Source organism: Giraffa tippelskirchi, chromosome 8 (genome assembly GCF_054371585.1).
Source record: "Giraffa tippelskirchi isolate mGirTip1 chromosome 8, T2T-mGirTip1v1.2.pri, whole genome shotgun sequence".
In the NCBI taxonomy this organism is placed as follows: domain Eukaryota; kingdom Metazoa; phylum Chordata; class Mammalia; order Artiodactyla; family Giraffidae; genus Giraffa; species Giraffa tippelskirchi.
In genome coordinates this window covers 96,010,461-96,030,838 of record NC_137282.1, presented here as the reverse complement: position 1 = coordinate 96,030,838, position 20,378 = coordinate 96,010,461, and the positions used below count along the sequence as shown (strand labels likewise).

The 20,378-nt window shown below is 42.8% G+C and overlaps 1 protein-coding gene and 1 long non-coding RNA gene across 12 annotated transcripts in view; one reads left to right on the top strand and one right to left on the bottom strand.

The window, feature by feature from the left end:
• The window catches only part of LOC145516574 (uncharacterized), a 291,214-nt gene that overhangs the window by 256,843 nt on the left and 13,993 nt on the right, over positions 1–20,378 (top strand). For 2 of the 11 annotated variants that reach the window (XR_014061504.1, XM_081517916.1), the window contains exon 9: positions 8,259–8,541. The exons of 7 other annotated variants lie outside the window; for them this stretch is intronic. Coding sequence is in view for 1 of the 4 variants with exons in the window: in XM_081517916.1 (XP_081374042.1) it covers positions 8,259–8,264 (6 nt within the window). In the remaining 3 variants the exon portion in view is untranslated. Of the gene's footprint in view, positions 1–6,064; positions 7,155–8,223; positions 8,542–20,378 lie in introns of those variants that run through there. 2 more of the 11 variants (XR_014061492.1, XR_014061493.1) reach the window with 2 other exon arrangements.
• The window catches only part of LOC145516576 (uncharacterized), a 71,221-nt gene that overhangs the window by 44,261 nt on the left and 6,582 nt on the right, over positions 1–20,378 (bottom strand). The window lies entirely within an intron of this gene.

The window sequence follows — 20,378 nt, the reverse complement described above, 5'->3', positions numbered from 1 at the left end:
CAGGCTGAACACTGTAGGAGAGTAATGATGATCATGGCTCTGGAGCCACATGGCCTGAGTTCAAACCCACATGCCTGCCCCTCTTCACTGAGTACTTGTGTCTCAGTGTCCTCACTTGGAAAATGTAAATTTCATCAGTGCCTACTTCATAGAACGGATATGAGGGAGAAATAAATGGGTGTCTATGTGAAAGAATTGAGAGAACTACCTGGCACTTGGTATGTACTCTATGAATGTTAGCTACTGACAATGTTATTTTTATTATTTTGCCTTATACACCACTTCTTTTGAGAAAATAGTACTATTTAGAGTACTGTACTGAGTGTATTCTGAGGCTTTGGTGAATGCGATGATTGATAAGTAATGTCTGCCAAGGGTAGAAAAAGGGAAATGATGTCACATATGCCAGACATTTGTGATTTGTGATCCAGGTCTATTTTCTCATGGCAGTCCTTCAAATATCTAATGAAATAGACATTTTCCTGTCTTAGCCTCCTCTCTTCCAAGATAAAACTCCTGGTAGAAACACTACTAATTCTATAAGCTGCCAAGAGATGGGCCCTCAAGGCATCCTTGAAATGGCTTAAAATCACAGCAAGGAAGAACACTGAATCTTGTTATTTATTACCTTACACTAAATGCCTCTGAACACCCAAGACTACCATAATTATTTGAAATCTCTCCCAAAACATTGATGCTCCATTGCTGTTGGCTTGCAGCATGTTATGGAGGGAAACTTAGACTGAGGAGTTAGGGTGTATTATGGACTGACTTGTGTCCCCTTAAAAATCTATATGTTGAAGCCCTAATCTCCAGTGTGAGTGTGTTTGAAGATAGGATCTTCAAAGAGGTAATTAGGTTAACTGAGGTCTTAGGAGCAGGACCCTAATTTGAAAGAACTGTGATTCCCAGTAGAATACAAATCCCAAAGAGAATCTCAGTTTTAACCATGAGGGGAAAAATAAAAGAGAAGCAAAGACAGGTACCTCTTTCCTAAAGATCCTGGGCCTTAACTTGTTTAGCATTTCCCATAGAGAATCCTGAAATCATGGGGAATTTTTGTTAAGAAAGAGCCTCCAAGGTGGCTCGTCTAACCATCCATTAAATTCAATGCTCCTAATATTTACTGGGGCCATATCAATAATAGTCATCATCATTATTATGTATGTATTCCCACTGGGAGTTCTGAAAGGATTAATGGTGGCTGAAATTACAATAACATAACTCCCAAAGAATCTGCCTGCAATCCCTGGGTTGGAAAGATCCCCTGTAGAAGGGAATGGCTTCCCACTCCAGCATTCTTGCCTGGAGGATTCCATGGACAGAGGAGCCTGGTGGGCTACAGTCCATGGGGTTGCAAAGAGTCAGACACGACTGAGCGACTAACACTAACAGCACATTATCTAATTATTTTCTACAATATCTCAGCTAAGTTGTCTAATAGTCCCAACAAAAGTACATCCAGCATTAAATGTCTTTCCGTCTGATTAGAGTCAGAGCCTTAGAGCTGGAATGGTCCTACTTTGAAAGTAAGGAAATGAAAGTCAAGTACAATGCAGTGGTTGTCTTGGATGTCACAGCTAGTAAAAGTAGAGTTTGTATCCAAATTCCCAAATCCTGACACTTGCCCAAGACCCTCTATGGGCCTCTGTTCTGTGAGGTCTACCCATCCCTGGCCACTCCCAGATCATGTGCACACATTCTCATCTGATTGTCTCAGGTCTTGCTTTTGTAGCCATATTGACAACATGAACCAGTCAATTTGATCATAGCCACGGAGAAGGAAATGGCAACCCACTCCAGTACTCTTGCCTGGAAAATCCTATGGACAGAGGAGCCTGGTAGGCTGCAGTCCATGGGTTCGCTAAGGGTCGGACACAACTGAGCGACTTCACTTTCACGTTTCACTTTCATGCATTGGAGAAGGAAATGGCAACCCACTCCAGTGTTCTTGCCTGGAGAATCCCAGGGATGGGGGAGCCTGGTGGGCTGCCGTCTGTGGGGTCGCACAGAGTCGGACACGACTGAAGTGACTTAGCAGCAGCAGCAACCCTAGGATGAGTGGTTGAAAATTGGTCTGTTGGTTGAAATGGGTTTTGTCTTGGACTCTATTGTTAATACAAAAGCTATTTTTTATTCCCTCTTTTCTGATTTTGTTATCAATCCCAGGATACTAGAAAGACCCCCTTATCTGTCAGTCTTTGCAGTCAGTAGGACTCAACCATACATTGAAGGCTGGCTTATGTTAGTGTAAGGGACAAATCTGCATCGGGAAAAGAAATGAAGAAATGCTCCTTTATCCACTGATCATGTCCCAAGTGACCTCTAGTCCAGAATCTAGATCTTCTGTTTCAACACACTCTCCACCTGTGTGTTTTTATACGGTACCAAATTACCTCGAATTTTAGAATTATTCAGAGACTGGTTGTTTGAGTTAACCGATTTATAAAAATACTTCTCTAAAGGAAAAAAATCTCATTTTTTTCCCCTTCTATCCTGATAGTCAATAACTTCCACATTCCACACCACACTTGATTTTCCTGATCCCCCATCATGGCCTAATACAAATCCAACAGGGAAAGGGACAGAAAGTGGGAAACAGAAAATACTGAGTGAAGAGGAAGAGAAAAGAGAATTGAGAATTCAGATACATTGCCAAGTTTTCTCCTGAATCCTAATCTCGGTCCTCATGCTTGGAGGGTCGGAGGAGCTTTTGTTTGTTTACATGGCTAAAATAAAACCTTACCCTGTGTGGTTGGGAAGCTAAGCAATATTCCAGCCTGAGATGAAAGTGAGGTAAAGTAAAGGGGGGTGACAGGGTGGGGAGTTAAAATGAATTAAGGAAAACACATGGTCTTCCGAAAAGGAAACAGAGTTATGAAAAGAGATGGAAAAACCAGTTCTTCCAGGATAATGCCTTTTGTTGGGCCCCAGCGGGAAGCTGAGACATGAGGAAGCTGGAAGGATATGATGGCCGCCCAGGTTACCTGACAAGAGGAAAGAGGGCTGAAGGAAAGGCGAACAGTGGGGGAGGACAAGGGGTCACGTTTTTCTTGGCATTGGAATCTTTTCAAATGAGCTATTTTTCAAAAGTTTCCAAGGAGGATCCTCTACCCGTTTCCAACCTCCATTTGGGATTTGAAACCTACAGGAAACAAAGCCCCTTCCCATGACCTCTTTCTTCCTCTCTAAATTAAATCTGAATGTGGAGAGCTGGTTACACAGTCTGGAGCCTTTTGCTGTGCCTGGGAGTGTTGCCTCTCCCTTATACAGTCTCAGAGGTGGTTCTGCTCCCAATTAACTGTTGTTTTAGCAAGTTCAGGGCAAGTTGTTTTGGTTTTTGGCAAGGTGTTTAAAGATTTGGCTTTCAAGCTCTCCCATCTGTAAAACAAGGAGTTTGGATAAGGATCATTGGTTAACTTTGGGTTTTTTTGAGGGGGGGATATGGGGCAGAGCTGGTGGTCAAAGACCCTTTTCAGAATAGACCTAAAACTCTACCACTGCTGTCCAGAAACAGTCACCTAGACCTATTCACATATCCTTTTGCATGTTACTTCGAGAGTTCCTGGACCCTGCAGTGAACAGTTCTCTACTGTAGTTTTCCTTCTTGCAGGAGGATTACACTTCTTCACTCCACTGAACTCAGGCACCAGCCAATAAAGTGTGAGCAGAAGTTCTGGGTAACACATTTGGGTTGAAGAATTAACAGCAGTGCTCTTTTTGCCTTCTGCATTGAAGCCTATAAAGTTCCTGATGGTGGCTCCTCCATCAGGTCCAGGAATGAGGATGACAGTGGTGTAGGTGTAAAGTCCCCAGTCAACCTTGAATTAATATGAAGCATGAACAGGCTTTTATTGTTTAAGCTTTTGTTGCTTTAATCTACTGAGATTTTTGGAACTGTTTATTTTCATAGCATAGTTTAACCCATCCTGGATGATTCAACTCCTGAATCCATTCACAGACCTTGGAGTTTTCTGTGGGCTCCGTGTTATCAATCCCAAATCTAAATAATATCTTAAATATTTCTGTTTCTGAAAGTCGAAGAGTCTGTGACACAAACAAAAATGCAAATTCAGATTCTTAAATCACCTGAGTTCATAGGGAGCATCTGTTTTGTCAGAAGGAGTGTCTCATTTTGGAGTCAAGTTATCAAATCCACAATTGTGTGGATTGGAATGAAAGGCTCACTGGGCCCATCTTTAAAAGGCAGCGAGGTGTTGACCAAGGTCTCAGGGCACATCTACCTGCAGCAGGGAACTGAGGGGTCATTCCAGCCCTTGCTGTGCTATGGACACTCTCTAGCCACTGTCTCACATACAGAAGAAAAGAGAAAGCAAGAAAACAAAAGCATCTTCTGAAAGCTTCAAATGACCAAAGAAGTCAAGAAGCAGGATGTCTGCACTTTGTTTCTATTTATGGAATACAAAGTTTAAACAGAGCTCCCCATTTAGAATTCATCTGGCTATTAAAATTGCCTTCCAAGTGATTATCTGCAAGGAAGTCGGCAGCATTTAAATCTTTCCCTGTAGTAAGTTTGTATTTAGAGATATTTCACATGGGTTTAATTCGCTGATCAATTTTACCTTGTCAAAACAGAGAACCATCTGTCAAAAACAGGAAGAAGCTCATTAGTGGGAAGCAGGAGATAATACAATAGAGGGGAGAATAAACAGACTACCCTGAAACAAGGAAATGAGAGCCTATTCAGGAAGCAAGGGGGAATAGGAGAAAATGCAATGGTAGTCATAGTAGACCAAAAGCTAGTGGGTCAGCTAGTGGGAAAAAAGAAGGGAGCAGGTGCAGTTTAGGAGATAAAGGATTTTAGTCTAGAAAACAAAATAGGAACTTAACAATTAAGTTCTTAATTTAACAATTCAATTAAATCCCTTAATTGTTAAGGGATTTAACAATTTATATGTATAAAAAAAAGAGCTCAGTATGCCTATAAGAGTGCTGTACTGAGCGGAAGTCAGGAAGCCTAGAGTCTTGACCTAAGTCGGCTCTGGCCTTTTGATCTGAGCCTCAGTGTGCTTGTCCATAAAATGAACAGTTTGAGTTAAGAACAGTTTCTAAAACAATATTTTAGAAAAATATTGTTCAGTGACTCTTCATCATCACAATACAGAAAGTTCTAGTATATACAAAGCTTAACATAAGGATTAATGTAAGGATGGATAATTTTTTACTTGAATAAATGTCCAGAGTAGCTATTTATGAAATTTTAGAAACTAGGAAGATCCTTGAGGGGGGGGTGGGGGTGGGGGGCCTTTAAAATTTAGATAGAATCCATCAGATAGGGGGTTAAGAGACCAGGAGACCTGTGAGGTTTCTTCTAGCTATTTCAGACAATGTAAAGATACTTTGTTATTGTCTTTTAAAGGAGACTTTCACAATGACTAGCCCCTAATAGGTGAAATACAAATTCAAAATTGTTGATTTATTGTCCTTGTAACTTTATGGTACTGTCAATCTAAATAAAGAGGTAAATTGAGGCAAGTTGGCTAACCAAAAATTGAATTTATTTGAGAATAAGTTGAAATGGCATTCAGAAAATGCATGCTGTGCGAGCTATGGCGGGTCCACTAAGGGTTTGGAGTGGGCTACATTTATGTGTAAGTAGTATAAAAGGGGGGAAGTCCAGCCAGAGTCCAAGCAGTAAGTTCACTGGTTGGAAGATGAGGAGAGATTTTTGGTGCGTGTTCATTGGTCAGGAGATAAACAGGTCTTCTGTAAATCAGATATTTACCAGAAATCTGTCTCTCGGTTCTTTAATTCCATTCTTCTGAGGGTACATGTGTGAAAGAACCATATCCTCTGGTCCTATTTTAAATTGAAAATCCTTTCATAGTACAAAAAGAAATCCAGCCAAAACAAGGCTCTGGGTGTGAACAGTGCTGTGTTTTTATGTTGCCAGGCGTGGTCATGTCTTACTCACAAGAAACTGGTGAGCGGTAGGGTCAGTATCCGCGGTCCTCCTGCCTCCCCACAGAACCTGGGTCTTCAGAGGCTGGTCAGCATTAGCAGCTACCTGAGAGCAACTGAGGGTTGATTTTCTTCCCTCCAGGTCAAATTCTTCTCTCCGCTTCTGGAAGATGCTAAGGACCTTACTCTACATACTGGATAGAAATATGTCTGATCAGGAGTATCCTACTCTACAGGCTTCTCTGGCGGCTCAGTGGTAAAGAATCTGCCTACCGATGCAGGACACTCAGGTTGGATCCCTGAGTGGGAAGATCCCCTTGAGGAGGAAATGGCAACCCGCTACAATATTCTTGCCTGAGAAATCCCATGGAAAGAGGAACCTCGTGGGCTACAGTCCATAGGATCACAAAAGAGTCAGACACAACTTAGTGACCAAACAACACAACAACATTCTACTTCTACTTCACAGCAGTTACGTTTTTAAAAAAAGCAGGAGAGGAAAATCCCTTATTGCTACCATATTTCAACATGAAGAAACTGTCAGACATGAGCCTCCATTAGCCGCTGGTTAGAAAAAAATGTACAGCCAGGGGTGGAACTGAGTCTGTGGGACTTGTCCTTTGGAAAGGCTCTGCTAAAGGGTTAATGCTAAACAGAGAAAAGAAACTCATCTAAACCCTCAAAGCCATAGAATGGTTCTTTTAGTCCTATTTTTGGAGGTGACTCCTTTACGGCTGGACTTCAGCCAAATAGGGGCATATGGGGTTCCTTCTGTACCTACCTTTGTTTTCTGCCCTCTGGAGCCAACTCTCACTCTTGGTTGTTCAGCATCTCTCCAGGTAGGCCTCCCTTTCTGGGAATTTACATTGCATACTTGGTGTGTCCTAGTGTTTTTTAAAATAGTAACACTTTTTAAATGTGAAAAAAATGTCAATGATTGCCATTTAATGGTAGTTCGTGGTCCGGGGCCTGATAAGTGAGTAATCGGCAAAGCAGATTAACCAGTTTCCTCCGTTCTAGATACCACATGTTTTTCCCATTTGAATGTTTCTGAAGATATGTCTTATAATGATTGATGTATGGATCTAATGTGTTAGAATTTTCCCTGCCCACCCCTGCCAAGAAACCATTGGCTTGATGGGACTAGAACTAAGAGGACATGAGAGAAAGAAAATATCCAAGTGGAGTCCAAGTAATAATAAAAATGCCATTATATTACATATAACAGAAAATGCAGACTTTAGATTTTAAATGTCATTTATTTTTTCTAGATTATACTGTCATGTCTATCATGTCATTCATAATTCAAAACATACATTTGAGATATAGCAAAAGTCTTCCTTTGAATTCTGTCCCCCAACTGCCCAGTTCTCCCACTTGGAAGCTGTGTTGCAATTTTCTTGTATGTTCTCCCAGAGATAGTTTATTTATATGTCAAGGAAGATATATGTAATTATCTCCTTATTTATTCAGATGATAGAATGCTATACTCACTTCCCCCTCCCCATTTCTTGCTTTTCTTTCTATGCAAGAATATGTCTTAGAGATTACTGTATTGCAGTACATCAAGAATTTCCAATTCTGCCTTTATAGCTGGGTAATATTCCACTTTATAGGTGTATAGTGATTAGTTTAGCCTCTTTCCTAAAGAGAACACCTAAGTTGTTTCTAATCTTCTGGTATTACAAACACTACTCTAGAGAATGACGTTGTATTCATGTCATGTGCAGGTATGAATAGGATCAATTTTAGAAGTGAAATTGGTATATCAGAAGATATGTGCATCTATACATTTGAAAAATATAGCCTATTTGTCCACCATAGAAACTGTACTATTTTATATTCCTGTTAGTAATATATGAGAATGCCTATTTCTCCATATCAGGTCAATACAGTCTATTATCAAACATTTTTATCTTTGCCATTCTACTAGGTAAAATATGGAATTGCAATGCAATTTTTAAAAATCTTAATTGAAATATGCTTTATTCATAAAGCTACATTTATCATCAGTGTACAGCTGAATAAGTCTTTGCAAATTAAGTGCATTGCCTAATGAACACCCAGTTAAGAAACAGCACAGACCTTACAACCTAGAAGTCCCCATTATACTTTCTTCCAATTCATGTAGTTTTTGCATTTATCTTGGGTGAAAGTAAACTTTTAAAAACCTATGTCATTTTATTTTGAAATAACTTGAAATGAGACTTAACAAAAGTTAAGCATCATTTCTTGGGCTTAAGCACCATTTACATTTCTTTTTCTCTGACCTGTATGTTCCTATCTTCTGCCCATTTTTAGATTAGGCTGTTGGTGTTTTTCTCTTTGATTTGCAGACATGATAAGGAACTTTCAAGCCACAGTAGAAAAGATGTGAAAACTATGCTGGAATTTATGAACTGTAGTTGACCCCTGAGAGTGGATATTCAGCATTCGGAACTCCAGAAAACCAGGAAAGAGTGAAGCAGCTCAATACCTGATATAACTGGCCAAGGGAGGCTTCTGCCCTGGACCAGAGTCTAAGCAGCCCATCACCTCTCTTTTGTTTAACTTGCAAGCCTGACTGCCCCCAACCCATCCACCCCACCACCCGCTCCCCCCACCACAAAAAAAAAAAAAGCCTGGAGCAAGTGGGTTTGTTTGTTCAATGGGTGATTCATCCTCAAGTATCAAGCAAATGTTTTTTGGGTAACCAGTTGAAAATCCAGCCTGGTCAAGGGAAAGACCTGTTACACAGCAATATCTGAGAAGACTCTCAGGAAACATGTGGCAAGAAGCCCCTTCTAGAAGAGAGGTGCCCATTCATGAATGAGCAGCTGACCTGGGTGCCCCCAGAGTACCCCATCCTGTGCTCAGCTCCGCTGCCACAGAAAGCAACAGCGTCAGTCTTTGCCTGGATGCTCTGCTTCAGAAACAGCCTCCCAGGGAGGATACACACGGGAGGGGAGTTTCCCTTCAAAACAAAAGCAAGTAGGAGTTTTCTGTTGTGTTTTTTTTCCCCTCTTCTCTGCCCCTGACTGGACAGTAACCTCGCACCACATGCCTTCCAGCAAACACTCATCACCCGATAAATCATGTGACCCCTTCTGTTTATTTAGAAGTGCTTGCCCGGCTGGGGCCTCTAATCCAGACCCTGATCTGTAACCAACTTCAGAGTGGTTTTCCCTGGAAAGGGAACTTCTGAGGACCAGATAAGGCAACCTATTCATTTGCATAGAGGAGCTCCCCCGAGTCAGAGTCATTCCCCAGGCTGTAGAGAGAAACAGTGAAAACATCAGACAGTTTACAAAGCTGCCCAAAAATGTCTTCCAGAGAATACCAGCCTGGTTCAGTTTCTGCACAATATGGAGTAGCTAGAGAAAATCTCCTCTCAAAAGTAATATTAGGTTCCCTTTAAAAACTTTGCTTAATGCTTCAGATTCTGGAATCAACAAAATGCAAATGCAAATACTTTTGCCGAGTGCTTTGGCAAAACCTCTGACTGAGCAATTTTAACTCTGGTTAAAAAAAAAAAAAGGCTACTTATAATGAGAGGGAGGTGGAGGCTGCTTTTGAAGAGATTAAATGCCTGGCTCTGAGTCCCAAGCAATGTATCTCTGAGTAGACCCAGGATCTTCCAAGGTCAGAATCTCCTAGGCTGAGCACAGAGGAAGTTCCCCAGGCCCTATCCCAGGCCTGAAGAATTAGAATTGCGAGAAGTTGAGCTCCAGAAATATCCTAAGGACAGAGCAACAAAACAAAAAGTACAGCTGCAAAAAAAAAACAAGCCTCTTCAGGTGAAATGTTAGGCTTGTTGACATGGGACGACTCTGCTTCAAAGACCTAGAAATGGCCTCACTGGCCCATGGACAACTAAACTGTAGTATGAGAAGCTTCTGGAGGAAACAGAACCTTCTCTCTGTAATCTACCTTTCCAGGTGTTTTTACCTCCTTTCAATCTACTTGCTGGCTAGGTTTTCAAGGTAAAATGGGCACTTTATTCCGTTTGAAATAAAAAAAAGTCCTCATCCCCTAGCTGTCCTTGGAGGGCAGAAGTCATGTGATTGGATGAGGGCGCCCTGAGAATGCATCAGTATAACATACATATAGCTGTGCAGATGCTGAAAGGAGTGGAGTGGGAGCAGGAAGTAGAGACAGTGAACTGAGGCTCATAGGCAGTTGTTCAAGTAAGCCATTACTTCACATTTCCAGATGCTATTTTAAAGCCTATGGAGCCCATGACCTCAGACCCAGTTTCTCACCTCTGAGTAAATGAATTGGGAACAGAATCCACTCAGGGATCAGAGCTGCCTATTAGTAAAAACCTTGGGAGTCTTGGCAAAAAGGTCACTGCAGCATTACCACTACTCAGGAGCTCCCTCTAGGCTCCTAGAGGCTGCCCTTGAATAGAGAAATCAGGGCTCTGTCAGCAGAGAAGAGGGCGGTGGCTGCTGCACAGGCCATAGAGAGTTGACAACATCACAGCCACAGGGATCATACATTATCTTTGGTAGGGAGTTTCCTCCTTATGCTGCTGCTGCTAAGTGGCTCAGTCCGACTCTGTGCAACCCCGCACACTGTAGCCCACCAGGCTCCTCTGTCCATGGATTCTCTGGAGTGGATTGCCATTCCCTCGTCCAGGGGATCTTCCTGACCCAGAGATTGAACCTGCGTCTCTTAAGTCTCCTGCATTGGCAGGTGTGTTCTTTACCACTAGCACCACTGGGAAACCCTCCCTCCTTATGGCCAAAAGTAAATGTCCTGCCCTAGAGAGAAGGAGTTCCTTTGATTTTAGAAAGTAAGACGAACATTTCTCATCTGACTGCCTTGTTTTGTTTCATTATCTGGAGGTAAATTCCTGCCTTGTTCTAAAGGTAGAAGTTTAATTTATCTCCTAGAATATGGGACATTTGCGTAAACTGGATCACAATAAACTGTGGAAAATTCTGAAAGAGATGGGAATACCAGACCATCTGACCTGTCTCTTGAGAAACCTGTATGCAGGTCAGGAAGTAACAGTTAGAACTGGACATGGAACAACAGACTGGTTCCAAATAGGAAAAGGAGTACGTCAAGGCTGTATATTGTCACCCTGCTTATTTAACTTGTATGCAAAGTACATCATGAGAAACGCTGGGCTGGAAGAAACACAGGCTGGAATCAAGATTGCCGGGAGAAATATCAATAACTTCAGATATGCAGATGATACCACCCTTCTGGCAGAAAGCAAAGAACTAAAGAGCCTCTTGATGAAAGTGAAAGAGGAGAGTGAAAAAGTTGGCTTAAAGCTCCATGTTCAGAAAACTAAGATCATGGCATCTGGTCCCATCACTTCATGGGAAATAGATGGGGAAACAGTAGAAACAGTGTCAGACTTAATTTTTTTGGGCTCCAAAATCACTGCTGATGGTGATTGCAGCCATGAAATTAAAAGACACTTACTCCTTGGAAGGAAGGTTATGGCCAACCTAGATAGCATATTTAAAAGCAGAGACATTACTTGCCAACAAAGGTCTGTCTAGTCAAGGCTCTGGTTTTTCCAGTAGTCATGTATGGATGTGAGAGTTGGACTATAAAGAAAGCTGAGCATCAAAGAACTGATGCTCTTGAACTGTGATGTTGGAGAAGACTCTTGAGAGTCCCTTGGACTGCAAGGAGATCCAACCAGTCCATCCTAAAGGAGATCAGTCCTGGGTGTTCATTGGAAGGACTGATGTTGAAGCTGAAACTCCAATACTTTGGCCACCTCATGCGAAGAGTTGACTCATTGGAAAAGACCCTAATGCTGGGAAGGATTGGGGGCAGGAGGAGAAGGGGACGATAGAGGATGAGATGGCTGGATGGCATCACTGACTCGATGAACATGGGTTTGGGTAAACTCTGGGAGCTGGTGATGGACAGGGAGGCCTGGCGTGCTGTGATTCATGGGGTCGCAGAGTCGGACACGACTGAGCGACTGAACTGAACTGGGTTTGCCAGAAAGGTCCTTTCTCTGGAAGTCTCCAGCAGGTCCTCCCTACTCATTTTTTCCATGTGTCCCTCTGCTGCAAGAAGCATATGTTCAGCTGGGACATACCTGCATGCACTGGCATTTTATACGTTTCCAGTAGTGTCTAAGTGAGCTTCCAAAATCTCCAAGCTGGACATTGTTTCGTTTTTCCCTGAAGCAAATAAAGCCTGAGCAAAGAGTCGTGTGTGCTCAGCAACTTTGGTGTGTTAGTTTGTCTTCCAATCTGGCCTCACTCAGGGTGCTTATCTCTTAGAAAGGGAGATTATTACCACACACACTGGGCTGGAAACCGCTTCGCTGACAGGTTTAAGAGTCTTAACAAAATAAACAGCAGAAAAGGCAAAACTGTGTGCAAAATGGCTTCGTGTGGGAGGGAGGCTGTGGTGGGGGTGAGCATTGGCATTTCCTTCCGACAAACCGCTTGTCTCCTTGTATAGTGACAGCTGCTAAACTGACAAGCCCTTCACCATACCTGCTGATCTGGTTTATGATTCATGTCTTGAAAGAACCTTAGTGTGTTGGTGGTTATTCTTCCTGTTTTTCATACCCAGAAAGCAACACAAATAATAGCATCATGCCTTTGAGTTTCTCCTCATCTTTCTTTAAAGGGACCCAGTTGAAGATTCTTTTCCTTGGATTGACATAATCTGATCTACGACCAGTATTTGCAAGCAGCTTGAGGAGTCATTTACTTCTCTTTCTCCCTTCCTGGCACCTCCTAGTATAGGACTGTTGCTCCTGTTCAGTCGCTAAGCTGTGTCTGACTCTTTGCGACCCCACGGACAGGCTCCTCTGTCCGTGGGATTTCCCAGGCACATACTGGAGTGAGTAGCCATTTCTTTCTTCAGGGATCTTCCAATCCAGAGATCGAACCCATGTCTCCTGCATTGCAGGCAGATTACACAGAACCACCAGGAAAGCCTATAAAAGGGTGGGGGTTGGGGGGGCTATAAACAATGGTTGCAAGGATTAAATGGGAAAATATATTTAAAGCACTTAGCATAGTGCCTGGCACTTTCATACACTCTGTGAATAATAGCTATTTGTGGTTATTATCATTGTCATCAACAGTTCTCCATACCAGAAAATTGCAGAACATAGAGGTTTTGATAAAGATTACTTTGAACCTCTTTTCTGAGAGGGTGGGTCTTGAATCCATGAAAATGTATTTACTTGGTCATGGGTCTCAGTCCACTTAGTTATCATAGATGTGGGATGAGTCACAGATAAATTCTCGAAAAGGGGGTCTGCAGCACAGCAGCCTCAGCAGCTCTGGTAAATGCAGTGTTTTCTTCCCTAATTTTGTTTTCAAAGGGGCTCATAAGGGAGCGTTCAACCACAGTCACACTGTTTACTTTTTACTACCAATCCCATCCTCCCCAGCCATCACCAAAAAATAAAATGAAAAGTAATAGACAACATTATGTTTAAAGATGGCTTTTGCTTAAAACTACTAACCCAGCGTAGTGAAGCAGCTAAGCCAATGGAGAGACCTGTAGCCTGCCTGACACAGATTCAGACACCAGCTTGGCCACTTTCTGGCCGTGTGACCTGCTTGACATTTGGGACCCTCAGTTTCCTCATTTATAAAATGGAAATAACAATGCTTACCTAACAAGGTTTCTGTAAAGATTAGAAAGAGTAAACGTGTCTGACTTTTTGCAACCCTATGGACCGTAGCCTGCCAGGCTCCTCTGTCCATGGAATTCTCCAGGCAAGAATACTTGAGTAGGTTGCCATGCCCTCCTCCAGGGGATCTTCCCAACCCAGGGACTGAACCTGCATCTCTTAGGTGTCCTGCATTGGCAGGCCTGTTCTTTACCTCTAGTGCCACCTGTGAAGCCCAAAGATAAAGCATAAAGAATTTGTTTAGTTGCTAAGTCATGTCCCACTCTTTTGCAACCCCATGTAGATTGCCAGACTCCTCTGTCCATGGGATTTCCCAGGCAAGAATACTGGAGTAGGTTGTCATTTCCAGGGGCTCTTCTGACCCAGAGATCAAACTGTGTCTCCTGCACTGGCAGGCAGTTTCTTTACCACTGGGCCACCAACGAGGCCCACTAGAGAGATTAGGTGCTCAATAAAAATGGTAGCTGGTTCCAGGGTTCTTTTTGCCTTTCAGTCCCACCCAAGTCTAAGGATAAATGACTTATCAAAACATATTAATAGCTATGCTTATAGTGTGCCAGGCAATCCTCTAGGCCCAGCTAGTTTGGTTCTCTCAACAATACTATGAGGCAGGTGATATTATTACCCACTTTACAGATGAGGGAAATGAGGCATAGAAAAGCTAAGTGTCTTCTCTAAAACCCCATAGCTAGTAAACATCAGCAGATATTTTCTCAGTCAATGTGATGTCTGAGTTCCAGCTCTTAGCCACTCTACCAGGATACCTCTTTTGGATGACCCACCTAGTGATGGAGGAGAGGACAGGCTACAATCTTCCTTTCCAGAGGGCCTGCTGGATGGCCTAGGGACCTAGACCTTGCCTCTGGATGAAGTCAGAAGAAGAGCCATACCCCTCTTACAGGGACTTCCTATTGGTCTTCTTGGGACTAAATCTAGCAAAAATAAATACTATACCAAATGACAGTTTTTTGTTTGTTTTGGGGGGTTTATTTTGGCTATGCCATGCAGCATGTGGGATCTTGTTTCCCTGACCAGAGATTGAACTGATAACCCCTGCAGCGGAAACATGGAGTCTTAACCACTGGACCACCAGGGAAGTCTCCAATAACAGTTTTAAAGTTACTTTTGGAAGTGGATAGAAGAGTCCACCTTGGAAGTCCAGGGTTCTGCAATAAGAGCTCCCTGTCTCATTTTGGGGAGGCCATGTGGCTTAGTGGAAAGCCTCTTAAAGTAAACAGTTTTTATGGATGTATGATCAGTTTTGGCTGTGTGACTGCTCTGTGAAAGGAGATTAATAAAACTTACATCAGAACACAGAATTACTGCAGAACTTGCCTTGTTCTAAGAATGAAATGAGATGATGCACAGAAAGCTCCCAGGACAGTGCCAAGACTACAGTGGATTTTCAGTGAAGGAACATTGTACTCTGCACTTTCAGCCATCTTGCACTTCTAGAACAACTTATCTTAAGAAATGATCAAGAATTTTGGACTGCCTGTCTCTGAAATTAGCAATCTATTGGATTGAACATCAGACATTTTGCTCTATTCCTCCTGCCTTGAACCTTGTCCCTAGACCTGGTTTCTACCACCTCTGATATCTGCTGTTGGCCTAACCTCTGCCAGGCAGGCTTGGCAACCACCAACTCTTTAAACAGTGCTCTCTTGCCTTCAGGGACAACTTGGAAGAAGAAGAAGTTGGCCTGGCAGGGGAAAAGTTTGGATATAAAACTAGAAGTGTGGCCAGGCCTTAAGTTCTGCCTCTTATGGTGAGCTAGGGACACGACCGTCTCTTTGCCATTGTGGCTCAAGCACCTCATCTGTAGAATGGGGAGGTGGCTATATTAGAGTAGCTATCACTGAGGCCACTTCCAACCCCTCCTCAGACGAGTGACCTCTTTCCCCAGTGAGGTCCCCAGCACCCTGAATTCACTGACTGGGGAGGGTCATGACTTTATGACTCAGCATTACTAGGTTTTCTGGAGAGAGAAGCAGGAGGAAGAGAAAAGCAAAATGGCACACCAAGATAAAGCAAAATTATGAATCAGACTCTCTCCCCAGGACAAAGAATAAATCTCCTTTGGACTTCCTGTAGCAGCAAAGAAAAGCCTTTAACTTCAGAGCCAAAGTTATTTGTATACTGTCTCAATGTCCTTTCACGGAGAGCTCATCGCAAAAACAATAGCAAAGGCAAACGAAAGACAAGCTATTGTTTTGTTGTATTTATATCTCTAATGTAGGAAACAGCATGAAAATATTGGTAAGGAAACTCAGTAAGTCTCTGCTCCAGGGTACACAAAGGCAGCAGGGCCAGATGTTGGAGGACATGATCCCCCTGAAAGAACAAAGGAGAAACATGTTGAATTCCACAAGGGACAGTGGTGGGTGGGGGTGGGGAGTTGGGGGGATTGGAGAGCTGGGAGTATTCACTCAGGTGCTCACGAAGCAAACAAGAGGCTGTGTAGCTAACAGCCTTCTCTTCATCAGTGCAGATGTCACCGCCTGACAGCTGTGGGATCATGGACATAATTGTCATCTCTCTGGCCCTCATTTTCTTAATCTATGAAATGAGGATAAATGCAATGCTTCACTCACAGGACTGTGGTGGAAATTAACCACTTAATATATGTAAATCATATAGGAATGTGCTGGAAAGTGTTAAATACTCACCATTAGCTGCTAGTCTTATTATATATAGGTCTGTGGAGAAGGTCTTCTAACAATCTGAGAGCTATAATGATAAATATCCACCATCATTTTAGGGAGACTATGTGGTACAGTCAACCTTGTGTTGGTTCTGCTACTGTAGAAACATGGGTGGGGATCCTGGTTCCATCACTTTTCAGCCCTCACCCTGGGCAAGGCTGAAGAATCCATGGGTCACGGTGGGTCAAAGTGTAAGGTTTCTGAGGAATATGGTCTTACTCTAGGTGTTCTGCGAATACAGAATTGTCCTGACCTGTGGGGCCCCTTTTAAACCTCTTTTCTCGTCATTGTCACTACCATCATCGCCGTCACCATCATCACTGTGATCAGCCAGGTAGAAGAAGAGTAAACATTTATCATTTTCATCCTCCTAACACCTCCCCATTCGGTCATATTTCTCAGAGAATGACCATTAGGGTTTGAAAGGACCTGAATAAACGGATTCTTCAAAGATGTAGAAGGAGTTTTGTTTTTTGTTTTTTCTTTAGATGAAATTCATATAACATTAAATGAACTGTTTTAAAGTGATCAGTTCAGTGGTATTTAGAACATTTACCTGTTGTACAGCCATCACCTCTATCTAGTTCCAAAACATTTTCATCACTCCCAAAGGAGACCCTGTACCCAGTAAGTAGTCACCTCCCATTCTTTCCTTCTCCTCTGCCCCTGGAAACCACTGATCTGCTTTCTATCTCTATTGATTAACATGTCTGGATATTTCATATGAATGGAATCATACACTATATGGCTGTTTATTTCTGTCTGTCTTCACTTATCATGAAATTTTGGTGGTTTATTCATGTTGTGGAATGTAGTTCATTTCATTTTATGACTGAGTTATATTCCATTGTATGTATACACTACATTTTGTTTACCATTTGTCACTTGATGGATATTTTGGTTCTTTGCACCTTTGTCTACTATGAATAGTGCTGCTCAGAACATGGGTATACAAGTATTTGTTTGAATACCTGTATTCAGTTCTTCTGGGTGTATACCTAGGAATGAAATTGCTGGGTCATATGGTCACTATATGTTTAAACTTTTGAGGAACTACCAAATTGTTTTCCATAGATGTTGTACTACTTTTTATGTTCAGTAGAGAACTTTAATTTTGAAAAATAGTCCCAGTGGTTGAAATTTTCTCTTTTCTGATCCAGATTGGCCAGTGAGGTGGAAGGACTGCGCAGCGGGTTGGAGGAACAGTAGCTTTAGGGACCAGATGTCTGCTGCCTCTTAGTTGTAATAAGACACTAACTCTGCTCTTGGAAAAGATCATTCTACTAAACCACTAGAGAAGTGGGAGGGGGAGTATGGGAGAAGACATTGAACAGGATGGACTGGAAACAAGAGGCCATTTTATAGGCCATTATGTGTAAATGGCTTTGAATCTGAATCATTTTCTTGACAAAGTAACATAGCCTTGTGTATTTACTGATGGTATTAATTGATCACAGTCTTGAGGTCTCTTGGGAATTTGCTGTCTGAAGTTGTATTAAAAGCAATTGAAGGGCAGTGTGTCAGAACCCCCTCTTTGGGGGCAGTCCTTCCAGGAGCACCTGTTGTAGAGGTCAGTGGGTGGGGCAAGGAAGTGACTGTAGTAGCTGGAAGAGCAGGACTTGAAGGAGAGCGTGGAGGGTCAGGACCAGGGGAGCTCCATGTCTTCCATGAGATCGGAGGGGTAAGGGCAGAGTGGAAGCCAAAGAAAGAACAAGCCATCAGGGCTCAGGGTGGCAGGTTTACAATCTAATAGGGCAAAGACAAAGAACTCTGGATGAGGCATTAACTGTGATGGGGTTGGGATGCCCCAAGCTCATTCTTCTCAGGGACTTTTTTCCATTGAGTTTGGGAACAGAGTCAGAGACAGAATCTGGGCAAGCAGTGAACAGCCATTCTCCACAGGTTCCCGTGAGAGCTTATTAAGCAAGTGTGGTGGCTCAGACAGTAAAGAATCCTCCCGCAATGCAGGAGATGCAGGTTTGATCCCTTGGTTGGTAAGATCCCCTAGAGGAGGAAATGGCAACCCACTCCTATATTCTTGTCTCAAAAATCCCATAGACAGAAGAGCCTGGCAGGCTACAATCCATGAGAACACAAAGAGACAGACACAACTGAGTGACTAACATACACACAGGGAATGAGTGAACTTTATCCAGATTTCTGCAAAGATACTGATATCAAGAATCAATTATAAAACATGTGACCTAGCAAATGCAGAGTCTCCTTTCTCTGAAAACAGTCACTGTAGTTCACATACTTGTCTATGTTGTCCCAAACCGTATTAGGAATTACTGGATTTCAAACAGAGCCTCAATTTATTCCTAAGAAGGAGCTACTTATTTCTCATTTTCCTGAAGCACTGTAGCAACAATGTCCCATAATGGGAAGTCAGGTATAAAAAATCCTAGAAGTTCATTTTAGACCAAAGGTAGCTACTGCTTTCTGCTCTCACATCTTTCTCTGCTAGGAACTCCACCAGAACCACAGGGTATGGGAAATCTTGTGGGGGTTCAGTTCAGTTCAGTTCAGTCGCTCAGTCATGTCCGACTCTCTGCGACCCCATGAACCGCAGCACGCCAGGCCTCTCTGTCCATCACCAACTCCCGGAGTCTACCCAAACCCATGTTCATCGAGTCGGTGATGCCATCCAACCATCTCATCCTCTGTCGTCCCCTTCTCCTCCCGCCCCCAATCCTACCCAGCATCAGGGTCTTTTCCAATGAGTCAACCCTTCGCATGAGGTGGCCAAAGTATTGGAGCTTCAGCTTCAACATCAGACCTTCCAATGAGCACCCAGGATTGATCTCTTTTAGGATGGATTGACTGGATCTCCTTGCAGTCCAAGGGACTCTCAAGAGTCTTCTCCAACACCACAGCTCAAAAGCATCAATTCTTCGGCGCTCAGCTTTCTTCACCGTCCAACTCTCACATCCATACATGACCACTGGAAAAACCATAGCCTTGCCTAGATGGACTTTTGTTGGCAAAGTAATGTCTCTGCTTTTAAACATGCTATCTAGGTTGGCCATAACCTTCCTTCCAAGGAGTAAGCGTCTTTTAATTTCATGGCTGCAGTCACCATCAGCAGTGATTCTGGAGCCCAAAAAAGTAAAGTCTGACACTGTTTCCACTGTTTCCCCATCTATTTCCCATGGAGTGATGGGACCAGATGCCATGATCTTAGTTTTCTGAACATGGAGCTTTAAGCCAACTTTTTCACTCTCCTCCTTCACCTTCATCAAGAGGCTCTTTAGTTCTTCTTCACTTTCTGCCATAAGGGTGGTGTCATCCGCATATCTGAGGTTATTGATATTTCTCCCGGCAATCTTGATTCCAGCTTGTGTTTCTTCCAGCCCAGCGTTTCTCATGATGTACTCTGCATATAAGTTAAATAAGCAGGGTGACAATATACAGCCTTGACGTACTCCTTTTCCTATTTGGAACCAGTCTGTTGTTCCATGTCCACTTCTAACTGTTGCTTCCTGACCTGCATACAGGTTTCTCAAGAGACAGGTCAGATGGTCTGGTATTCCCATCTCTTTCAGAATTTTCCACAGTTTATTGTAATCCACACAGTCAAAGGCTTTGGCATAGTCAATAAAGCAGAAATAGATGTTTTTCTGGAACTCTCTTGCTTTTTCGATGATCCAGCGGATATTGGCAATTTGATCTCTGGTTCCTCTGCCTTTTCTAAAACCAGCTTGAACATCTGGAAGTTCACGGTTCACGTATTGCTGAAGCCTGGCTTGGAGAATTTTGAGCATTACTTTACTAGCATGTGAGATGAGTGCAATTGTGGGGGTAGAGGGATTGGAAATGTCCCAGGATCCGACTGGGGATTCTTTGGGATAACTGGAGGGCAGCCCCTGATAGGTTATGGGAGAAAGTCTTACTCAGCAGGGTTAATGTACTTAGGTCTCCAAACTGCCACAGAGCACAAGGGATCTTTCCTGCAACTTTCTTTGTTACTCTTAGTCAAGAAGCAACTCTGTTCCTTGGAGTAGAGCCATGTTTATAGAGGAGTCTACTCAGAGACCTTGTGCTCTTAAGGCATACATCGTCCAACTCTCCAAAGTACTTCTCTGTAGGTGCTAAACTGGAGGAAATTTCTTCTGGAGATTGCACCAGAACCT